This window comes from Micrasema longulum, unplaced genomic scaffold (genome assembly GCF_059751315.1).
Source record: "Micrasema longulum isolate JH-2025_06_02 unplaced genomic scaffold, ASM5975131v1 h1tg000148l, whole genome shotgun sequence".
NCBI classification, from domain to species: Eukaryota; Metazoa; Arthropoda; class Insecta; order Trichoptera; family Brachycentridae; genus Micrasema; species Micrasema longulum.
Window position 1 is genome coordinate 736,882 of NW_028277354.1, and position 25,246 is coordinate 762,127.

The 25,246-nt window shown below is 31.2% G+C and overlaps 1 protein-coding gene across 1 annotated transcript in view; it reads right to left on the reverse strand.

The window, feature by feature from the left end:
- Positions 1–24,558, reverse strand: part of LOC148284114 (uncharacterized) — a 43,275-nt gene extending 18,717 nt beyond the window's left edge. Inside the window, exons 1-4 of the mRNA XM_088242660.1 lie at positions 24,309–24,558; positions 10,670–10,875; positions 7,109–7,244; positions 4,234–4,367 (exon numbers count right to left, since the gene is read on the reverse strand). Of these exons, the coding sequence (XP_088098786.1) occupies positions 4,234–4,367; positions 7,109–7,244; positions 10,670–10,875; positions 24,309–24,366 (534 nt within the window). The 5' untranslated portion in view covers positions 24,367–24,558. The remainder of the gene's footprint in view (positions 1–4,233; positions 4,368–7,108; positions 7,245–10,669; positions 10,876–24,308) is intronic.
- Between the last annotated feature and the right edge of the window lie 688 nt (positions 24,559–25,246).

Genomic DNA, 25,246 nt, shown 5'->3' on the forward strand with positions numbered 1-25,246 from the left:
TTGCCACATAAACCACTCTCGTTTTACAATATTTGAGTTTGTCCAAATGTTTGTAGACAAAATACTGAATTTCACCACCTCGGGAATCATTAAGATTAACAAATTACAACAGGGATGGAGCATACCTCAAATAAGGGAATATGGAAATCCAGGATTTACAGGACCTATGACCCGTCGTTGGCTGATTCAAAGGCCACTTTACACACTGTGTAACATTCACCATTTTGACTATGTTTGAACATCCATATTTCTTAAATGGTTCCATATGTTGATTTTAGTGAAGTTTAAGAGCTGAAACCTTTATTGTTGTGAACAGATTCATCTGGTTCAAGAAGAAGTTTAATAATTGGAAAATTCTTTTCAAGCGTTGCCTAGTATGTAAAATAATTCAGTCAGATTAATCTCTTCACAACAGTAAAGGTATCAGCTCTTTAACTTCACTAAAATCAACAGATGGAAGAATTGAAGAAATATGGATGTTCGGACATAGGCAAAATGGTGAATTTTACACAGTGCGTCAAGTGGCTACTTGAACCAGCCAACGACGGGTCATAGGCCCTGTAAACGCCTGGACTTCAATATTTCCTTCTTTGGGGTATTTTCCATTCCTTTTGTAATTTGTCACACTCTTTTTATTTTATTTTTCTTATTGTAGACCGATGTTAATTTATTTTTTTACACATATTGATAATTCTTTTTAAAAAAAAATTTCACATACGTTTTTAAAATTAAAAAAAAGTTTATATCACATTTCTCATTTCGTACCAAATGGAGCGGAGCATAGGTTACCGGATTGGTACACCAACCACAGCGTATCTTTATTATTTTTCTTACATGAATGTCGGCCTCGTAGTGTAGTAGTCAGTGCATTTGCCTACCATGCAAGAGGTCTCGAGATCGATTCACAAAATGGTTGACGTAAAATATTTTTTTAAAAGGGTGTTTTTACTCTTAAGTATTTCAAAGTGCCTGGACTGCCACCTGAAACGTAATACTGATCATCAATGTAATAAAAATAATCAAGATTCGTTGCGATTGGTGTGCCAATGCAGTGCCCTATGCACCATTAGTTGCGGAAAAGGAATAATGAAATGAGTGAAGATAATCAGTTATACGCCTCAGGTGCCAGTCCTGGGACCATGAAATATTCTAGTTTAAAACACCTTTATAAATAATGTTTCATGTCAACCATGTCGGAAATTAAACCCGAGACCTCTTGCATGGGGGGCAAACGCGTTGACCTGAAACTGACTTGAAAACTAAATGTTAAAATAAACAACACATTTATTTTTTTTGGCTGGTTGAAGGAAATCGCCATTTGGCAATAATCCCGCTTATGTGGAGGAGCGAATACGAATCGGTTTGTGGTTCTGTGGATAGTATAGCAGACTCACGTATCAGAGGTCCGAGGTTCGAATCGCACTCTACCGCAACAACTTTATAATTACAACCTCACCCGTGCGTCTGCGCGGTGAAAGGTGTGCAGTATCGTTATTTAGTTGCCACAGGTGTAAATGCCTTGATTTTCACCACATTTCTTAAAAACGTTATCTATATCATGAAATCTTCATTTTCTCTGTAGAGGGTAATCCTTTATTTTTATTTTTTTATATTTTTTTATCAAAAGCATACAAAAATTAACACATAAATTGTGAAGTTCTACTGAACTGCAAATGCAGTTCGTTAGCAGGTGCTTATGGTTAAGTTCATATATATATATACATAATCTTATCTCTTAAATTCTATAAACATAAAAAAATATGTACATCGAAAATAAAAAATTATCCAAATAAAAAAGATAAACACAAAAAACCTTAATAGAAAAAACCACGTTCTAAAAGCCAGATTCTTAGCAGACGTCTTTCTTTTGAGCCAGAAAAGTTTTTTTTTTTTTTTTAATATTTAATGGTAGAATATTATACATTTTCGGTAAATTGTACTCTAGTGTTCTTTTCCCGTATTAATTATTGAATTTGGGGAGAGCAAGTTCATCTCCACTAGTGAACCGAGTATTATATACAAGCTCCAATTTATTTATATATTCAGATAGAGGCGCTTGCTGAAATAAATAAAGATTGCATCCTCTGTATTCAAGCAGTTGGAGAATACTTTTCTGTGAGTGAAATAGAACCCGAACCCTGAACTAGTGATTTGGACTCAATGGCTGCTCTCAGGCAAAAGTCCTGAATAAGAAAATCGAGTAATAATAAGTCCGCCTTGTTGTGTAGTTTTTGTCGCGTTTGCTTACCTTTCTGAGGTACTGAGTTCGATTCCTGGGAGGGTGGACGTGAAACAAACATTAAAAATGTTTTTGAGGTCAGCTATATTTCATCGTTCCTAGACTGGCAACTAAAGAGTAAGACTGATCACCATACATTCAAGTAACAGATGATTGAACTATGCTACGTTTGGTTTAAATGCAATGCCTTATGCAAAGAAGGATAGTAAGAGGTTAAAAGCTAGTCGAATTATCTAAAAAAAAAAACCATATATAACATATAATAAAATAAAAGCTTAAATTGTATGCATAGTATAGACATCTATAGTTCAGAAAACAAAGCTTTCATTTATTAAACTAAATATCTTTCGCGTGCTGTCAAAAGATGTCTATTTATAGAATTTAATGAAATAATATTATCTAAAATCTTAAAATTTACTTGTGATATTTTGAAACGATGACGCTTAGTATTTTTTTAATATGGGGACTTTAAAATGTTGCTGGAAAAAAAGGTCTCTAAACAAATATTTTAGCAAGTAAACAGTTTGGGCGGGTAGAAAGATAGTATCTTAGCCGTTTATAGGATACATGTTATTTCGTTTGGATTTACGTCTTGCAAACCTAATAAAATACGATCTTCTTTAAGATAATTAAATTATTGCATTTGAAAAAGCTGAGTAGAAGACTAATCTTCCAGGGTGCGTTATTACAATACTTTTGTGACATTAAGGTGGCTGTGATGTCAAACTAGTCTACATACGATGCAAAACTTTTTTTAAATTACATTTTATTCATACAGATACATATACATTGCCAAAAAAATCCCTTACTCTTTTAGGCCAAGAGCCCTGTGTTGAGTCGGGATACAACATAATGGAAAGTGGAAGCATGCACATTATTAAACAATAGCAAGAATTATTACATAAACACATATTTCAATAAACATCTGGACAACACGTTAAGTAATATATACATCTTTGTATTATACCGCAGCAGTCTCTTGCAATGGTCCCTTCCCTTAGAAAAAATCCAACCTTGTACGCTTTTTCTGAAAATGGCTTGACTTGATTTATAAATATTTTTTTTATTCTTAAAGTTTTGATTATTGATTAGGAAATCCTTCAATCGCTTATTTGCTGTAAACTGGTAGAGTTCTTAACATCGGCAGGAAGCTTATTAAATAGCTTTGGCACAATATATTCTGTCGTCTTGCTTCCATAGGAGTTTTGTGCTCTAGATTCTATCCTATCAGTTTCATGGCTGTTATCGATCTTGTTCCATGTTGGTGACTGGGCAGGGTTTTTTCCTCATCAAAGTACCTTATTATTAGCTTAAAGTTGTAAAGTTGCTTCACCGGAAGTACCCACAATGCTTAAATAGAATTGTGTCATCTTATTTACAAATCTTTTTGATTTCTTCATTTTCAATAATTACTTTGAGAAGTCTTTTCTGAAGATTGTAAATTCTATCAACGTATGACTTGTGAGTTCCTTCCCAAGATAGAATTCCGTATGATATAATTGATTCTGCAAGACTCATGTAAACTAACTTAAATAATTTAAAAGGTAATATTTTTTTCAGCTGATCAAGTTTCACCATACATACTCTAAGCCTCGTGCAGATGATGTGATTTTTAAAGTTGAAAGTTCGGTCAATTGTTAAGCTAAGGTATTTAAATCACTTACAATTTCTAAAATGTTACATTTACATAACATTTTTTTTTTTCTAATAATTTAAATGATGAAAGTGTATTTTTTGTAATCTTCAAATGGACACCAGATTTGGAAAGTTTTTGTATTTTTTTCTGATTTTTCAGAGCCATTTAACTTTAAAATTGCTCTTTTACCAAATTTATAAAAAAATACATATCATGCTTAACCATCTTTCCACTGATGTATAAAGTGTTAAGGGTGGTTTAAATAAATAAAATACTAGATCCCTCGGGGCAGAATGCAGCCTCGCGTCACAAATAATTGACTTATTTTTCCATTAAGTGTCGATATAATTGAACTCACCACTTCGTTATTGACAAACAGGGTGAGATTCAGGGCCGGACGAGATGGAGAAGCGGTGCAATTAGCTTTCAGGACGTCTCCAGGGTTGTAACTGGGACGGTCAACATAAATCACAGGTCCGGACTTAGGCGGTGCTAGAAAATATATCAAATTCATATTTTAAACGACAGTAAAGACAGCTTTCAAAAACAAGATATTAAATTAATTTCCTAAGCATAATAACAGTACCTTCTAAGTAAAAAATTTACAAAACTTCCCTTAAATGTAAGTACTAAAAATTTAAAAACATTTAACGCACTTTAAATATAACCGCCTGTTTTACAATCGGAAAGTAATAGAGTTATCTTCAATGGACTATAAAATAAATACTTTTTTTGTTTGAAAAAATAAATATTCACCAAATTTATTTTTTGAAAGACGTTGAATAGCAGGTTACTGACTAAGATACTTCAATTTTTCATACAATTATACACATTTTCATACAGGAAATTTTCATTTGTTTGTCAATATTGAAGATAAAACTCTTAACCTAGCCGGAGTGAAGGGGGGATTCAAATCCCCCATAGACCGATTTTAATTCGATAACTCAAGTTTGATTAAAGCTATTTGCCGTATATTTTATGTAATCATGAAATTAATATAAAGAAGCATGTTCCTGTTCTTGTTTTTAAATAGTTTTTTTTTAAATATTAAAACAAAAAAAGACGTAAATAATACAAGGGTCAATTTCACTTTATGTACATAAGCCTTCGGCAAACTAACAAAAATGAATAAAATACACGAATGAGTAAAATAAATGTACGTGAAAACATGAATAAATTATTGCACGGTCATAAACACTTCCAACGTTTTATTCTCCTGACGCCATATACAAGTAGGCACTGGGGTCGTTTGGTCCCCCCGTTCGGATCATGTGTAATTTTTGGATGCTTAGTGAGGGAAAGGTTAACATCAGGGTCTAGAATTCCAATCGTCTATGCGCTTAGTAGCTGCAAGACGTGTTGTAATCTTACTCCTTTTTATTATTCATATCATTTTTATTTTTTTTAGTATCATTAATACACTAAATTTATTTGTCAATTTTTAAAATGTGTAAATGGGATCTAAATTTCTAACTGTCTATGCGCTCTGTAGCTGCAAGACGTTCTGTAATCTAGCTCCTATCTGTTATAATTTTTTATTGATCTTAATTGAAAACGAGGAACTAGAATCCCAACCGTCCATGCGCTCTGTAGCTGCAAGACGTACTGGGATATTTATTAATTGTACAGCGCCCTTGAGGTGATTTTCACAAAAATGGCGCTATATAAATTATTCAACTATATATATATATATATCCTATTGTAATCGGGGCCCAAGTCTATGTTTGTCATCGTAATTCACAAATGAAGTCGGAAATAAACACAAATTATACAGTAAATTCTGTATTAGTCAAATCAGTAAGAAAAATGAAGCGACTCTTAACTTAACTAAATTAGTAGGTAATAACGTCAAAAGATTAGTACCGTAAATGTTTTAATATGCACTATAGGGTTAAAAAAAAAACGCATGTTTTTTTTTTTTTTACAAAAATTAACATATAAATTATCAAGTCCTACTGAACTGCATAAAATGCCGTTCCTCAGCAGGTTCTTATACATAGTTAGGTTCTAACATATATACATAATCTTATCTTTTAAATTCTATAAACATATCAAAACTTTTATTACTATGGAAAAAAAGAAAAATATGTGCATCGAAAACAAAAAATTGACCAAATAAAAAAGTTAAATTCTCAGCAGACGTTAAAATTAATTGAAATATAATTGGAGTTGTCAGTAATATCACTAATTATAAACCAGTTACAAGTACTATATAGGTACCATAATATTTTTATTTTATTTTTAAATGGAATAATTTGTATGATACATCGTCAATTTCACTATACATTGGATGTAAACATATGTTGTGTCTGTTTTATTCTTAATTTAAAAATGAGCACCAAAAGTTTAAAAAAAGGTATATGGTATACGTTTCTAATATGACATGACGGTGTTCTTTAAAAACAAAGCAAAAACATCCTCTTAACCCAGCGAACCCATGTTCTCACCAACCCAACCGACAAAACATGTTAGTGCATGCCCGAATGCCAGACATGCCATACGTGTCAGAGACAGTAATTACGATTTTGTACCTTTCCGATTTGATATTTACATATTTTACTTTATTATTTTTTTCTTCAAAATTATAAATCTTTTTTTATTGATCGAAAATATTATATTCAAAATTGGATGTTTTCACAATGTCTTAGAGTAGTTTTTTTTCGATGAATATATTTATTTGTACTGATCGTATTCCTATTATGGAATATCTAGGCGACCCCAGTATGAGTTAGGAACATGGTTTTTAATAAAAAATTCTAATAGAACAAAACTTATTTATATTTTCCAAATGAAAAAAGAGTTCTTGAGTCCTTATACAACAGAACTGGAAGGCTTGCAAAAGAAAATGGACATAAAAAAACGCGAAATTAAAGGCAAAAAGTTAATCCAGTACAAAGCCAGCCATCATTTGTGCCATATTGAGTGATCAGGGGCTGATAATATTGATTTCGTGTTATGTTATTTTTGGATGCAAAATTAAAAAATCTGAGTGCCCCATTTTTTCGAAATTACGTTTTGTCTATTGTTTTATTTTTTGTTTAAAATGGTGACTTTCATATCTCTTTTCAAATACTTAGATGATATTTTATAGAACATAACTATATTCCTAATGATTTAAATGTAGAATACACTCTATAAACGATTTGATTATAATTAATAATATTTTTTTCCCAGAGCAAATTCTTATTCGGTACGTCTCCTCTGCGTTTTAAAATATACATAAAGCTTTTTACCTACAACTTCAAGATGACCAGTTTTAGTAGACGTAGAGAAAGAAGGAGCATCAGCTGACACTTCACAGCTGTAGTTTCCCGACATATTAAATTCCAATTCCCTCAACATAACCTGAGTTTCATTAGACAAAGAAAGCTGAAAGAATACAGTGGATACATTAGCATTATCTTAATCTAACTAGATAGATAAACGGCAAAACATATAACGTACTTTACGTACTACTAAAACTAGATATGATGAAATAATTTACACTGTTTTTTAACAGTTATCCTTCCGAAGCAGTTGAAACACTTTCAGTAATTCTCAAATTACACAGATTCGTTTTTTTAACCCTTACGCTGCTACGCAGTTTTTCAAGAATCTAATCAGAAATCCTCTTATTTATACATTTCAAAAATATTTTATCCAATACGTTGTTTTCCAAACACACTACTGTTTTATCAATTAATAGCAATTCCAAGAAAAATCTTCCATTTCATAAATATCTAGTTCAAACCCAATGGAGTGAGCAAGATAGAAAATTCGTGCCGCAAATAGACAATTTTCGTACAGCGGTTGTAAACCATTTCTAAATTGAAAATAAAAACAAACAAAACTGATCTCGTACTGCAATCTCAAGGCGCATTGTTATTATTGAAACGAAATAATTATGATAGTTTTTTTGTTGATTGCGGGGCAAAGTGCTCTGTTATATATTATCAAACCTACCACTTCCATAAATGCATGCTAAACAAAAATTGAGTAAAATATATCTTGAAATTTGTAAACCGGTAAATGTACTAAGTGATATTATTTCTTGGTAGTTGTTATAATACAATTTTAATTTAAAAAAATAATGTTTTTGTACAACTGTCTCACAAATTGATATCTCTTCTAAAAAAATTATTCCGTTTCACTAATAGCTAGTTCACGCATAATGGATTGAGCGAGATAGACAACAGTTGCCGAAATTACAAACAGCTGAGGTAAATTACATATTTTTTACATTTATATATATTTTTAATCTTACTTTGTTACTTTAACTAACAATTTAACTCTGCAAAGCGTCCTTTTTATTATGAATAAATTTACAACATATATCATTCAAAATGATAACGGATAGTAAAAGTGATAAAGAAATAATAGTATCTCGCCGAGAAACTCATAGGCTTAGCAGCTGAACCTATTCCGAAAGTGAATTAGACAATAATGATATTTTTTTAAGTGATAGTGATAATAATTTATAATATGACTCTTACGAAGAGCACGAAATCAAAGAAGCTTTTTCTGAAGTATTTTTGGATCAATATCGAGCTGATATACCTCATTTACGTTTTCTTTGTAGAATAGTTTGTAGAATAGAGTTTGTATAGTAATAATTACGTTTTGTTAGTAGAGTAATATTTACTACCTAATGAACAGCTAAAACATTTTGATTTCCCATTCCTGTGGGTACCCATTATAATAAATTAACAAATGATTTTTTTAATATTCAAACCTCCTAATTGACAATCATTAGGTTCCATGGTGAATTATTTTTATGTTTTATGGCTCTTTACTTATTTGTTTATATTCTTAATTATGGGGTTTTCCGGTGATATAGGGACCTCACTAGATAAGAATTTTTATATTAAAGGTAAAGTATACAATTAGTTATTCATTACGGAAGTACATCAATATTTTCGTAATCACTGAATCGGATTTAATAGCGGGGAAAACACCGAATATAATTATTTTCCTCAGATGTCATATAAGTGATAAAAAATCTTACTATTAACATTGATTTATTCTTTATTTCACCGTTTCTGGAATGTAAAAAAAATCACTGTTTCAGGTCCCGATTAGCTAGAAGTTTCCTGTGTTTAGTCGTTTCTCTTTTCTTTAAAGCACTGTGAATTTAAACATCACAAGTAAATTTATAATGAGGATGTTTAGTGGTTTAAAAAAATAAATTGTTAATATACGAACCTTTTTTTTTCAATTTTTATGTATCGTATTTTCAGCGCTACGATCTTTTAAAGTTTTGTATTTCTGACATTAATCCGCGTGTGACGTCGCAAGGTCTCTTCCGCTTCTTCTCGGTTAGTTCTGTTAATTGGTTTATTGACGATTAGCAAACCGGAAATCTTAAACAACCCTCTTATCATTGGTTGATTCATATGAACAAGTGACGTCGTTCAAAGTTGTTCGTTTTCATTAAACTATTTTTAATTATTTTTTATTCATTTTCAAGAAACTTTGCTGTACAATTTAATGCTTAAATTTTTACTGCGCGTAAAAAAATATTTTTTGTATCAAATTTTCCGTAGGCCTGAAATAGGTACGAAACTAAATAATAACCCGTCGAATAAGTCATTTGTATGTTTTGAAAATGTTTTATACCACTGACGGTTAAGTGCAACAAGCAGTTCCCGAATTCATTTACCCTTTTGGGGATTATGACGTCAGCATCAGTCTAGTTAGAACTTTATGATAGGGATTAACAACAACGATATATCGTTGTTTAGCAGTATAAGGGTTAAACTAGTACTTGTTTAAAAAAACGGTCAAATTAAGTTTTAAAGGTGCGCGGGCAAAATCGTGGCCGCCTCTCCTCCCATGAAAAACAAAATATTAGTCTTGTTATATGAAACTGTTTCAGTAGTTGCTTGTACCAGATCCAGATTTTTCGACAACGCTGAACCGTTATTTGTAAGTAGTCTCACAAAATAGTTTTATTTGTGAAACGGTAACTGTTACTGCTACTTTGTTTAAATAACTGAAACTCCCATCTCTATAACTAACTGAAACACAGTTTTTGCTACATTTTGAGGACGTTTCTTAATCTTTTTTTATTTGAGAAATATTTTCGTTCCCAAATATTTCATTTCGAGGGCCATTTTCAACAAGTTGTAAATAACTCACGATTAGAAAATGGGAATCAAGTTGGGGTAGAGTGGGATTCCAACCACGGACCTTTGATACGCAAGTCCGAGACACTAGCCACAGGACCGTAACCCAACAATCTAATGAGACTGAAGAGCGTCCTCATCATGGATAAAATATTAGACATTTTTATTTTTGATGTTTTGATTACATACTTAACTATATTCTATACAATCGCTATTTTTTGTGGCGTTAAAACATAATTCTCATCAGAAAGCTAAAATATCAATAAACATTCGAACCTTAAATACTAGAAAATATAACATTTTTGAATCTCGTAAGGAAAAAAATATATTACATACATTTACATATTATTATACAATATGTTATCACATAAATAAAAACGCAAATTTTGAAAACAAAAAAGGAAAATTTGTAGAAATTAAAATCAAACAAGGTTGTGGTTTTGTAGCTAATGTCGCGGGCTAGCAGATCAGAGGACTGCGGTTCAAACTATGGTCTATCACTGCTTGAATTATTATTTACACATAAATTTAAATATTTGCAACTTGATAAAAATAGCTTCCGAAATTGAAATATTTTGGTAAATCACAAAATCCCAAATATGTATGATCAAATATTTGCGATTTTCCTCTTTATTTTACATTTTCTCTAAATTGTGGCCTCAGGTGTTAAGGTTATAATGATTTTATTACGTCAACGTGAATCCCGGGAATCTCAAAGCCTTTCTTCCTGGGGGTGTCAGCCGGAGCGAACCTGTATATCTCGTGAGTCCCCCTGTACCACTTGACGGTATACAAGGGCGCCCCCTGAAGCTCGTAGTAACACCTTAGGGTAGCGTAGCCACCCCTCTTTACTACACTGGGGATGATCTGAAAGCTCGTTTTCACGCCTAGCAGGCCTGAAAAATACAAGTGCCTTGAGTTATTAAATTGCCTGTTGATGATACTAACCAAACTTTTAAAACACTGATTGTTCAGTTATTTTTGTCAGAACAATAAAAGACATTTACTGAGATAAGTACATGCAGTTACATATGCATGATATTAATTTTTCATTTTTTCCTGATACATTATCTACTCAGAGAAGAATTTCAAAATTATACAAAATAATTAATCGCATTTTTTCGTGTCTCTAAAGAGTGATAAACAGTGTAAACGACTGTAAAAAGTGATAGTTCTTCCTTCACATACCCAAAGACTATTTTAAAGAACAATGGTCTTCCTTTCAGTTTTGCTTATACTATAAAAAAAAAAAATCTTTAAAATTAAGTAATTTGACGAATTTATTGTAGTATGGTAATTCAAGTGATTGAATTTTCTGATCATCAAACTAACAAGTAAACAAACCATCACGCCAATCCTAGTGGTGGTAGGCAGAGGATAGAATGCCACTCAATGCTGTATTTGTATACAGACCTGGCTCCTATTGTGTATTAATAAATCTCATGAACCCACCATTATTATTTTGCCATTTGACATGTTCATCTACAAGAATTTGTTGAATTCGGTCACACCGTGTCTTTCTGTCTTAGTCGTTTTCTGAATCCATCACCATTCGCATCGTAAATCCTTTTAGCCATCCTTTTGCTGTCCATTTGCTCTACATGTCCACACCAACGCAGAACTCCTCTCTTGGTTTTGTCGATAATGTTTGTCTTAGGCTTACAAATCATACACAGTTTTACACACATTCGCCTGAGAGATTGCATTTCAACAGCATTTATGCTTCTTTCATTCTTGTTTTTCCAATTCATACATTGCTCCCAAACATAACAATCGGCATCAGAACTCCATTGTGAACTGCTTAATTTACCTCCTGCGGAAAAAAAAGATTTTCCCAGGTTGATTGAAATGCAGCGTTTACTCTGTTCCCGGTACTTACCTTTCTTTCAATATCTTTTTGAGTCTTCTCGTCCCTAGTAATTATTATCACCAAATTATTTCATGTTATTTCATGTATTTGGATTTTTTTTTTAAATTTTATAAATTTACGATAAAAAAAATAGTAAAATTAATTCGATTAAATTATAATGACATGTGATGCAATAGAATAACAAGCTAGAAAAACAAGGTAAAAGTAATAAATAATAAAATTCCAAAGAATATAATGTAAAAAAAAAACAGATACAAATAAAAATATTAAAAAATTACAAATTTAGATTCATACGTAATCAAATATACAAAAGAAAAGTATCATTGAAATCAATAAAAATAAAAATATGTATGTATATATATGTACATAAAAACATAATTGAAATTATAATTGAGATATGGTTTCTAGAAACTCACTCTATACTATAGTAAGAAATAAAAAGGTTTAAAATCTTCTCCTTATATTGCTTTTTCAAATTTTAAATGATTACTTGCCATACTTGTTATTCCTTCTTTATTTTTTCTTTTTTCTCTGCTGCCATTGGCATGTTTTTATACTTGTTATACTTTTAAACTACTTTTAATTACTTATATTATATATGTTAATAAAATCAATATATTGCTGCTCTTACTATAATGTGTCATTAATTTTGAAGATGTTTTTTAAATTGACCTAAATTTAAATTTACTGTCTTATATTTCACTTAAAGATTCTTCTCATCGTTTCTTTGAATCCCTTAAAATAAATATGTGTTTATGTTTTTCCTTTTTTAAAAAAAAATGTTATTACTATTTTATTTTATTTTTACATCTGAGTATGTTTTTCATTCTTTATTTCCATTCTTAATTCTTAATTACTCTTACAAGTTTTCTTCATTTTTAATATTATTTCCATTTGTAAATACTCACTACAAACTACAAACCTTAAAATATTTTTTTTTTTCACTTAAATTTAAATTTTTAAACAACTTTCATTTATGTTTTCTTTTTCCTTCTCTTTTTTATACTTTCATAATTAACATTACATTTAATTGCTTTTTAATATGGAAACTTCACTGGTCCATTAGAATTAAGTCCAATTGTGTAAAATATTAAACTTTGTAACTGTACTGTATGTTTCCTGAATAAAAGAAAATAAAAAAAAAATAAAAAAAAAAACTAATAAATAATATGCCAAGCAAGAGTGAGTACCAAATTACATAATACAAAAATACATAATGAAAAAAAACATAAAAATGTCAATTTTTCCTAATTGCTAATTTCAAACTTAAAAAAAATTGACAACCTCGTCCCTATCGATGTGCAGCAACCAATTGTAAACATTTTTCTTAAATACATTATATCATAAGATATATATATATATATTTTTAATTGACTTTGTATTTTGTTGATCATTATTATGGCTTAGCACGGGCACAGCCCAAAAAGCCATAATACGTTGGCGAAAAAATATATAAATATAATTTGAAATGAACAAGTAATAAAATTACTAAATTTAAATTTATTATAAGAAAACATCATCATCATCATCATCATCATCATCAGCCGTCTCTTGTCCAATGTTGAACATAGGCCTCCCCCTTTAGTCTCCATATTTCCCTATCCTGAGCCAACCGCATCCAACCACTTCCTGCTACCCGTCTTATGTCATCAGACCACCTTGTCCGAAGCCTGCCGACACTTCTTCTACCCGTTCTGGGTCACCATTCTAAGACGTTTTTAGTCCATCTAGAGTCAATGGTTCTGGCTATATGACCAGCCCAGCTCTATTTCTGGTTGGCAGCCTTGTGGGCCACATCGGTGACCTTTGTTCTCGCTCTAATCCATGTATTGGTTTTTCTGTCCCTCAACAAAATACCCAGCATTCTCCTTTCCATGGCTCTCTGTGTGTGTAAAACTTTTTTTCGTGAGCACAAAAGTTTCACAGCCATATGTCAGTACAGGGAGAACACAAGCATCAAAAAGTTTCTTCTTTAAATAATGTAAATTTTTTTGAGATTTTAGAATATATGAGAGCTTACCAAAGGCGGCCCATGCTAAACCTCACCTACATTTACAAAATTAAAACATAAAAAACTAAAACTTATGCATCATCAAAAAACAAAGAAAAAGGTTAGTTGCTGGCATTGGCAGGTTTTTGTTATCACTTGTGCGTAACAACGTAAGTTCAATTATTGCTTTTCTTTTTCTATTGCGAAAAATGTTTACTATTCTCTGAAATATTTTTGTTTCGTTTTATTAAAAGTAATCTCTTTATTTTTTTGACTCCACAACAAGCCAGAAGGCCAATACACAGTGATGAAAAACAACACAGAACACCCAGACTAGAGAAAAGTCACATTTGTGTTTTGTGTTCTCACCGAAAATCGAAACCAGAACCTTCCGCGCGTAAGTCAAGCATCTTAGTCATAACACCATGGAGGAGCAAGATGATAGTGTATAAGGATAATCTTTAATCTTGTTTGTTTATTTTGATTTCACGGATATTTTACCTGTCTTTGTATCTTTGGTGTGCTTCCCCCAAACCTTACCCCCGAGATTAGAGCCTTATTTTTCTCACGTAAATTACCTATATCGTGTAGACCAGCCATTCTCAAAGTGGGCGATAACGCCACCCTATAGGCGCTTGGGGCCTTCAGGGGAGCGTAGAAGCCCCAGAGAAAATTAGGGGACGTTGAGACAGTCCAGGGAGGCGAAGACTGATTTAAAAAAGGAGAATAATTATGTTTTCCTGGTATTTCAAATTAAAGTTTATTTAGTTCTTTTTGCTACCCTATTTTCGTTTTATTTATCACGGCTTTCTTAACCCGTGTGGCATGTTTGTAGCAAACAAGTTCTAACAAGTTTTTTGTTAAACAAAGCAACATGACTATTGGTGCTTGTTCCAACTTGCTCAGTCCGAATTCGGTCACATGATTTGAACGAGTAATTGCATGTTTATCTCATTCCTGCTGGAGTTGGTGTGTTTCCGTATACCGGGTCGACATACTCGCCGCAGATCTCTTTTTTGTTCTGCAAGTTCTAGGACCAACTATCACATGCATTTGCCTATCTCTAGGCTCCACAGATATGGTAATAAGTATGAAGATAAGGCTGGTTCTGGACTTGATGGTTATAAAACGAGTTTGATTTTTTTTTCTCGCAATATAATTTTAAAATTTTTCTCCACGTTTAAAATTAGATTTTTTTTTTTCTTTTTCATAATTATGAAATATATATTTTTTTATTTTTGGTTGCTTATGTGTATGCAATTTCATCAATTATTAAAATATTTTTTCTTGATATTTATGTTCTATGTACATGGCAGTACAATTTTTAATATTGTTCTCTTTATTTATTTATGTATTTATTCTAATAAAGATACATATTATGTAAATTTATAACGTTTTCTTAACTCTATGAGGCCAAGAGCCTTGTTTTGAGTTGGGATACAACAAAACAAAAAGTGAAAGCATGCATATTATTAAAGAATACAAAAAAATAAAAATTATAAAAATAAATTTTGAAAAGTATATAGACAACATGGTTAATAGTACTATATACATCTATGCAATGTCTTGCAGCAGTTTCCTGTTATGGTCTCTTCCCTTTGACAAACCCCAAACTTGTACACTATGTTTGAAAATATTTTCATTTTTCATATGTATCCCTATATTATTTTAAGTATTCAATAGTTACCATTGTTATAGTTATGCAAATTTATCATAATCATTACGTATTTATATACACCTGTTTTTAATAACATACTAGTGGACCAGACAGACGTTGTCCTGCCCGAACGTTGGCTTGCCTGCTAATAGCTGGTTAAACAAACATTTTTTTTATAATAAATTACACCCGTTATTTATTTTTGGACTTTTTAGAGATGTTAACATATTTTTAATAAGCGTAAGTTTTTTGTTTTATCTCCTCATGTGATTGGCTAAGAGGCCTTGTCATGATCAAATCAAAAAAGTGCAAAAATCACTACTCTAGTGCCATAGTCTATGGAAAAAATACGGTAATACGTGTTAATGAAGAAAAATCAGACCACGTTTTACCCTGAGCCTTATTAAATTATGAAACTCAACTCTTGCCCAAGACGAATTTAATTTAAAAATATTACACTCAACTCATGACCGACACGAATTCAGTCATTGTTTAACCACCAGTCAGGTTTTGACGTGACCTTGACATTTAATTCGAAACCAAAAACAATTTATAAAAAAATGACTGATTGTGTCGCAAAAACGTGCAAAAACTCTCCGTACAAAAAGAAAAAGACTTTTCATTGATAAGTAGGTACCTAGGTACTTGTTTACGATTGAATTCAAAAACAGAAAATTCTTAATAATATTTAAAGCATTAAATTTGTTGTCAAACATTTTAATAAAAGTTATTAAATATTTGTAATATAACCACATACCGGCTTTTCTATGTCGTTTCGGTTTCTATATCGGTTTCGAGACGTACCCGTTTCTTCGTCACGCACGTCTCGAAACCGGTAGACATAGAAATGTCGGTATGTGGCTATATATAAATATTTAAAAACATTAAGTCAAATAATATTCATATTCCTAAACATTGGCTTGCCTGCTATAGGATTCAGCAAACGTTTTTTCGTAAATAAGAACACACGTCATTTATTTTTGCATTTTTCGAGCTATTTATTTATTCGTTATAAGGATTAGTTTTTTGTTTTATCTCTTTTGTGATTGGCTAAGAGGCCTGGTCGTGCTCAAATCAAAATCGTGCAAATATCATTACTGAAAAGAAAAATGCCTGATTGTGTAGTAAAAAAGTGCAAAAACTGTCCGTATAAAAGGAAAAAAACTTTTCATTGATAAGAAGGTACCTAGATACTAGTGTATGATTTAATTCTAAAACTAAAAATTGTTCAAATTCAACCATAAACAGGTACCTAAGTACTTGTTTATGGTTGAATTCCAAAACATCAATTAATAGTTTTGATATATAAAATTCGTTTTGCAACTGTCAAACTCTGGTCTATTTTAAAACAGTGGTGCATTTCGTGAAATAATACGTTTTTCAAAAATGTAACAAAAGTCAGTTAAAATTATTAAGGCATTACTAAAAATAAGTTGAAATTAAGACATTGTAATGCAATAAACCTATTCAGTATCCATTAAAAATAATTGCAGTTTGTAAACGTTAAAATTAAAACATTTTTAAAATACAAAAAACCATATAATTAAGAATAGTCTAGAAACCACATACGCACATCAAACAGAAGGCGACTCAACTACTCATAAATGAGTAGGTTTGCGTTTTGACCAATTAGTTTCATTGTAGACGTCGCTCAGTACGCAACTCCTGATTTGAAATTCAACTATGCCGTGTTGTGTCCTTTTAAAGTTTAGAAGTACTGCTAGGATCTTAAAAAAACAGGATGCAATCACATTTCATCTGTAATTTGAAAATGAATGTGTCTATAACAAATGCATTAGTTAAAAATTGAATTATTTTTCCATCTGTCGTTTCGTTAGTGTTGCCAGGGTAGAATTTTTTTTACCCTACTTTGCTCATCTAATGAAATAATTAATGAAAATTAGACCTCAGATTAAACAACGCCGTGGGGGACATTTGAACGACATTATCTTTAAAACAACAAATATTATTTAAGATGATATAAAAATATCAGTTTTATGTCAAATAAAATTAGTTTTATATTTTAAGTTCAAAGTTCATTAATTCAATTAAGTTGTTTAAAAATTTGTTAAAACTCATTGAATTAAGAATAGTCCAGAAACCGCATACGCACATCAAACAGAAGGCGACTCAACTACTCATAAATGAGTAGGTTGACGTTTTGACCCATTAGTTTCTTTGTAGACGTCGCTCAGAACGCAACTCCTGATTTGAATTTAACTATGCCTTGTTGTGTCCTTTTAAAGTGAAGAAATACTGCTAGGATTTTAAAGAAACAGGATGCAATCACATTTCATGTGTAATTAGCTAATGAATGTGTATATAACAAATGAATTACTTAAAAATTGAATTATTTTTCCATCTGTCAGGTTGTCGAAAAAACAAAATGGAAATTTCGTTAATGTTGCCAGTGTAGTAAATTTTTTTACCCTTCTTCTAATGAGAGAATTAATGAAAATTGAATCTCGAATTAAACAACTCTGTGGTGGACGTTTGACCGACATTATCTTAAAAACTTCAAATAATATTTGACATGATATAAAAATATCCGTTTCATGTCAAATAAAATTTGTTTTATATTTTAAGTTCAAAGTTCATTAATTCTATTACTCTTATTAAATGACCCTTTACTTATCTACTATGTTGTGCCAATCAATTTTTCCGCGTGCACAATAAAATTTAAGAAAAATTAACAGGTTCCTTTTTTGTTACCTTACATTTGTGTTATGATTTTTTTTCAACATAACCCGGCGACTTCACGAATACGCGCGGCGAAAGTAAGCCGGAGTGGGGGAATTATTGGACACAGTCCGATGTATTCAAATATGATTCTACGCTCCGCTCTTTCAGGACTATTCTTAATTCTATGCAAAAAACAATATCTTCCGATTTTTTTTATTAATGCATTTCAGTCGAATGCAACCCTGGAAAATCGATGAAAACACATATTTGCTTCTAACTTTTTTAAGAATGTTATTATTTGTAAACCTTGAGGACGCGAATTAGAAAATTTTGCAAAAAACCTCTCGTAAATCTGTCGAACCATTTTCGAGTTTTTGCGAGACACAACACGACGATTCATGTTTATCTATATAGATAGATAGATAGATGGTTAAGGCAATTTATGCCATTTATACACAAAAAAAAACTGTCAGTGCGTGCTGCATTAAGAGCTGATAAGTTTTAAAACGCTTGTTTTAATTTTAGTAAAAACACAAAAAATAAATATGAATGATTATGCATTTTGATTGCTCGTATTAAAAAGGCTCTTCTAAAATGTATGTTTGAACTTAGAAAAAGTATATGGCATGTTTAAAAATAATCAAATTGAGTGATGAGCGAAATAAGTTTGAGAACCTGTGCTGTAAATGATGTGGGCATCATATATGTGATTTTATTTGGGGTGGGTAAGTCACGTTTCATATTTGCTGGCTGTACTAATAATATACCAAAAATATCAACTCTTTGATATTAAAATTGAAAACATTTTTATGTATTTTCCCACAAATGTATCAAGTTGCGGTACCGTGGCTAGTGTTTCGGACGCACTAAACAGAGGTCCGAGGTTCAAACCCCACTCTACCCCAACTTGATTCTCATTTTTTTATAACTCGTTAAAAATGGGCCGAAAATTAAAATATTTGGATAAATCAGAATAACATTATTATATTTTTTTGTTATTTTATTGAACATTTATTATTGCAAGGGCAGTGGGATCTAATGACAAACTTTATTTGCAGTGTTGACTTAAAATACCGGTACAGTAATTTTTTAACCTAAAATATCAATTGTTTCGAAATTTTCAAAACATTTTTTTTCCATTTCCCAAATGATTTGTGTCTAGGAAACTACAATCATCAGCAACAGAAAATCTTTGACCGGACCTAGTGGTGCATTGTTAAATAAAATGCAGCGTATCTCGATCATCTGCTACAGGTAGGTAGAGTGTGTTTATCATTCCCTTTCGGCACCTAATGGTGGATAGGGCACTGCGTTGGTATACAAATTGCACCGTATCTTGATCAATTTAATTACATGAAGGTAAGATGATCAATCTTACGTTTCAAGTTCCAGTCCAGGGACTATAAAATATTCTGGTTTGAAAACACCCTTTTTAAATACTCTTGTATGGTAGGCAAATACGCTGGCCACTACAACAAGAGGCCGACTAATATTCATAGATAATCTACATAAAATGTTCATTAATTTGTACTTATATAATATACGAGTATCAGTAATGTGGTTATAATTTAAATTTATTTCAACAGAGAGGGAAGAAGTTTTCGAGAAGGTAATATGGAAGTCTAGGCATTTACAGGGCTTATGACCTGTCATTGGCTGGTTTAAGTGGCCATTTTACACATTGTGTAACATTCACCATTCTGCCTATGTTTGAGCATCCACATTTCCTCAACTCTTCCATCTGTTGACTTTTTTGAAGTAAACGAGCTGAAACCTTTATCACGTAGGTGAGATTCATCCGGCTGAACCAAATCACCTACTAGGCAACGCCTGGAAACAATTTTCCGATTTTTATACTTCTTCTTTTACCAGGTAGTAATTCAACAGTGTTTGATTATGTCCAAATGCTTGCAGACTGGCTCGTTTACTTCAAAAAAGTCAACAGATGGAAGAGTTGAGGAAATGTGGATGCTCAAACATGGGCAGAATGGTGAATGTTACACAGTGTGTAAAGTGGCCACTTAAACCAGCCAATGACAGGTCATAGGCCCTGTAAATGCCTAGGCTTCCATATTACCTTCTCGAAAACTTCTTCCCTCTCTGTTGAAATAAATTTAAATACGAACAACTCCCTAGGGAGGAAATCCAGCCAGTCTGCAAGCATTTGGACATAATCAAACACTGTGGTTATAATTGGCCATTTTTCAGTGTTTCAGGCGGCCTCCGTGGTGTAGTGGTCAAGACGCTTGACTCACGCAAGGAAGGTTCCGGGTTCGATTCCCGGTGAGAACACAAAAATTAAAATGTGATTTTTCTGAAGCCTGGGTGTTCCGTGATGTAATTTACTACTGTAATTGGGCTTCCTGGCCTGTTGTGGTGCGAAAATAAATGCAAAAAAAAATGCAAAAAATCAACTCAAACAACAAATATTAATAACTTTGCGATGAACGCAGCTTTACTCTTCACTATCTTGATTCAACACGTGTACAAAATTTTGTTAATGTATACCACAATGATATTCAGCAGATATTTTTATTATGATTGAAATGTCAACACTGAGCACTGGCCGATTGCTTTATAATGAATACTGCCAAAAACAGTGACTTTGAATGCCACACATGTCCTTTGTGATACAAATTATGTCAACGGTATGCTATCAAAGGAAAATAGTCCTTCAGAATTAATGTTCTTTCCAAATAAATAATCTTCAAATAATATCATATCAGTAATCTGCAAGCATGTTTAAGTACTAAAAAAACATTTGTATGGAGAAATAAGCTGATGTAATTGGCGCACTTTATCGGTAGTTCATTCATCGTTCATGTTGTTGCCCGCATTCACTCTTCTTTCAACATCTTTTTCTACTTTTCCATCTCTTGAAAACATGCTTCCCAGATACACAAATTTTTCTACTTGGTCGAGACATTCGTTGTTTACATTTATTATGCAGTCAGTAACCTCAATATCCCTTTCAAATACCACCACTTTTGACTTACTTTCGTTCATCGCCAATTCGCTCTCCAGGCATACATCATACATTCTAGAGACTATTTGCTGCAAATCATCCTTGCTGCTTGCTAACAGAACTGCATCATCACAATAAAAATACACAATACAAAAACATCATTAAAAAACAACACACGTAGCGCAGCAATATAAAAATAATAAAGTTAAAAAAAAATTATCACGAAATTTATTAACTGAAATCCAAAAAAGGAAATCGATCACATCTATCGCCAAATAGACATTTTTTTAATTAAAAGGACGTTACAAAATATTACCCCAAAAAAGGCCTATGTAAGACCTTTATTGGAATAGGAATTTTAAGTATGGAGTTCTTACTTTACTAAAGACATCGAGCTATTGGAAAAAGTCTGAAGATGTGCCACGAAAATTCCCAATCAACTCAAAAGGAGGCCTTACCATGGTAGATTAAAAGCAATACGACTTACATCATTGGAAGAACGACGGAAAAGAGGGAACTTGATTAAAACTTATAAGATACTCAATAATTACTATGACTGCCCCCTGCATGAGATGTATCAATTAAATCCCAACACAAATTTACGGGGTCATAACTGAAAGCTCTATCGTCCCCAATTCTACCTCAATCCCAAGAAAAACTTCCTTTCTAGCAGAGTAGTTTTAGACTGGAATAAATTACTAAGTCTAGTTGTCCATTCCATTTCGGTTAACCAGTTCGAAAACCGTTTTGATGCTTACTTGAAGGAGGAAAAACGCAGACAAAAAGCTGTACAAAGACATATAGGCGCATTAGCAAAGGTTGCCATAACAAATACTCATGGATAATACGCTCTTCCAAATATTAAACACCGTCGGAGCGATAAAAAGAATTACCTAGAAACTAAGTCAAGTCTATTTCCATATTTCTTCCTCAAAATTATTTTCCCTCTCTGTTGCAACAAATTAAGATCTTAACTCCCAGCCTATCTACAGACATTTGGACATACTCAAAACATTGTTGACCAAGAAAATGGCTGACTTACATATTTTGTGCGCAAAATTAGTTGCTGGTGAAAAAATGGGAAAATTTTGGGATGAAATCTTGAATTGGCCAACGGGCAATAGTGATACTTAACAGTTAAAAAATAAAAATCAAAAATATAATTATTTGAGTTAAGGCTGTAGTCTGGTGAAACGCTCCCAAAATTAGAAATCATACGATTTCGCCATTTTAAAACGAATGTTTTTTTTTTAATCACGCATTAATAAAAAAACAAAAATTAGATAGAAAAAATATTTTTGAAGGGTATTTCTGTTAAAAAATATACTTAAAAGTTTTATGTAACTAAAATATAATTATCTAGACTTGACTTAGGTATCTGGGATCTCAATAAAGACTAAGTATTGAACTAAAATTTGTTGCAATAATTTAAAGATTTGACATTGAACATGAAAGTGGCCGAAACAAAATACAATTTTTTTGTTTTTGAAAAAAAAATACAAGCATTTTAAATCACATTAATTTTTGTGACATTTTCCCTTTTTTCTACATAAAATTATGCCTTAGGTAATACTTTAAGAAAATTAAATTTATTAAAATATTTTAGTTAAAACCTTTTTATAGAATTGTATTCTCTTTTTTAAAAAAATAGAAGATAATAATGGTTGTAATATTTAATTTATAACAACTTCTTATTTACGTTTTCATGACCTTCAGACCTGCCTTTATCGTTTTCGGTTATCTTCAAATTTTATCAAACAAATCAAACAAATGTTAATTCAATACTTAGTCTTTATTGAAATCCCAAATACCGAAGTTAGGTTTAAATTCGAAATGGCGTAATCTGCCGGTCTGAAAGTAATTATATTTTAGTAACATAAAACTTTTAAGTGTATTTTTTAACAGAAATACCTTTTAAAATATTGTTTCAATCTAATTTTTTTATTCTTTTATTATTGCGCCTTGAAAATAGCAAAATCGTATGATTTCCTAATTTTGCGAGCGTTTTACCAAACTACAGCCTTAATGACAAATGATTGTAAAAAATAATGTTCTAATCAATTAAGAATGTATTTATAGAAACCTAGTGTTTGATTGTAAAAATATTCTTCGTGCACTGTGATTGCAAAAATACCCTTTCTCCATAAAATTAAAAATACATATATCTAAAAGATATATAATATAATGCCAGAACTATGGAAAAGTTGCAAGAGCCACAAGCTAAAGAGGTTGCTGACTACTTTCCTCAGAAAAATTGGTGGCAGAAGAGAGGTTGATGGTGTCTGTTAGATGGCCAACATATGTTTTAATTTGAATTGTAAATATACTCGTATATTTTTAGTTTTTAACTGATATATTTTTTTAAGATCCTCGCGACTTTTTTATTTGTTTTAAGTTTGTTTTTTTTTTTAAATATGTTTTGTTTACTATGTACATATACATATTTTTTTCATTACATCTTTTACTTTATTCTTTACTGTGTTTTTTTTTTGTCTTTCTACTCGGTATTTTACAATGTTAAATACATTTAAATATGTGTGTAGCAAAAAACATATTTTATTTTTTAAATATGCTTTTTGCAATACACATACATTTACTTTTTTACTACAACTTTAAATATATTTCTAACTGTGTATTCTGTTTTTACTTCGCATTTCACTGCGTTTAAAAAAAATATTTTTTACTTTGTTTTCACTGCATTTTTAACCATGTTTTTTCTATAAATATATATATTTATTTATTTCTACGTATGAAATTTCCCAAACTTATAGCTATGCACACTGTGCGTCAAGCAGACCCATTCATAAGATTCGTATTGTAATTATACATATATTACAATAGATAGTTCATTTTCCAATACTTTTATGTTTGATTCAAAAGGCGTTTTAACAATCAGACATTCAGTTATTAAAATGTTCATGTGTAATTTGTACGAAATTTTAAATAAATTATTTAAATAAAAAATATAAAAATATTGAGTACAATAAAGTAAAAATAATGATTAAAACAAAAGTTCTGTTGTATAATTAAAGACGTTTATCAGTTTCAATAATTAAATGAAAATTTACAGCAAATTTCATTTTCTCAGAAACATTATGTATTTAAAGAACAAAGGTATTTTTATTTGTTTATATTTATATCAAAATTTTATAATTAAAAACTCACCTTTGATTTTTACACAAACCACAAATACAAAAAAGCACACTAAACTTTTAAACATCATCTTGACACCGGCTCGATTATAACAATCAATCACATGATTATAAAAACTTTCCCCGGTGAAGCCAATCAAACGAAAATAAGTAGTATTAATTTACGAGCTTTCGTAAGCTTCGCGAGCTTTTAGCGCGGTATCGAGTATACCAGACTCGGTCTGAAGTTGGTCTACGCCAGTGCAAGTTTGTCGAATAACTTAGTAGCTACATCTCTCGGATCTACGCCGGAGTGTTCTGCGATTGCGTTGTTCATTAGTTTAGCGTGTTTGAAGTGGGTGTATACAGTGTATACGTGTATGCATGTATATATTATGTTTGTGAAGGTTTTTCAATCCTTTTAATGTATTAACAAATGCTTCGAGCTTTGACATGCCTCTGAATGGACTTGAGTTATTAACTGCCTTTTTAGGGTTTTTTAATGATTTATGAAAGTTTAAAAGAGACATTGTTAAATATAACTAACTATCATGCCTTACTTATTATGCTTCTGATCAAGTTTAAAACACATTATTTTAAATATAACAAATTATCATGCCATACCTGCTATTTTTTCAAGTTTAAAAAAATATTTTTTGGTACATTTTTTATTTATTAATACATGTAATATACAAATGCATATTAAATTTTCAAGAGCTACTGTTACTTAATCAGGAATATAATAAATTATTTATACATTATAAAATACATCAATAATTTTAAAAAACTAGCATGATACAAACAACAGGTAAAATATAAATTTTATGGGGATTAAGATAATCAGTTTGTGTACAAGTAATTTATTTATTTATACTTTTACAATCTTGGTTTTCATTTTTTTATACAGAATAATGTTCCTTCACTCTGAGGTATCCCGTGCCGAGGGAAACATTTTACAAAAAGTGAAACATA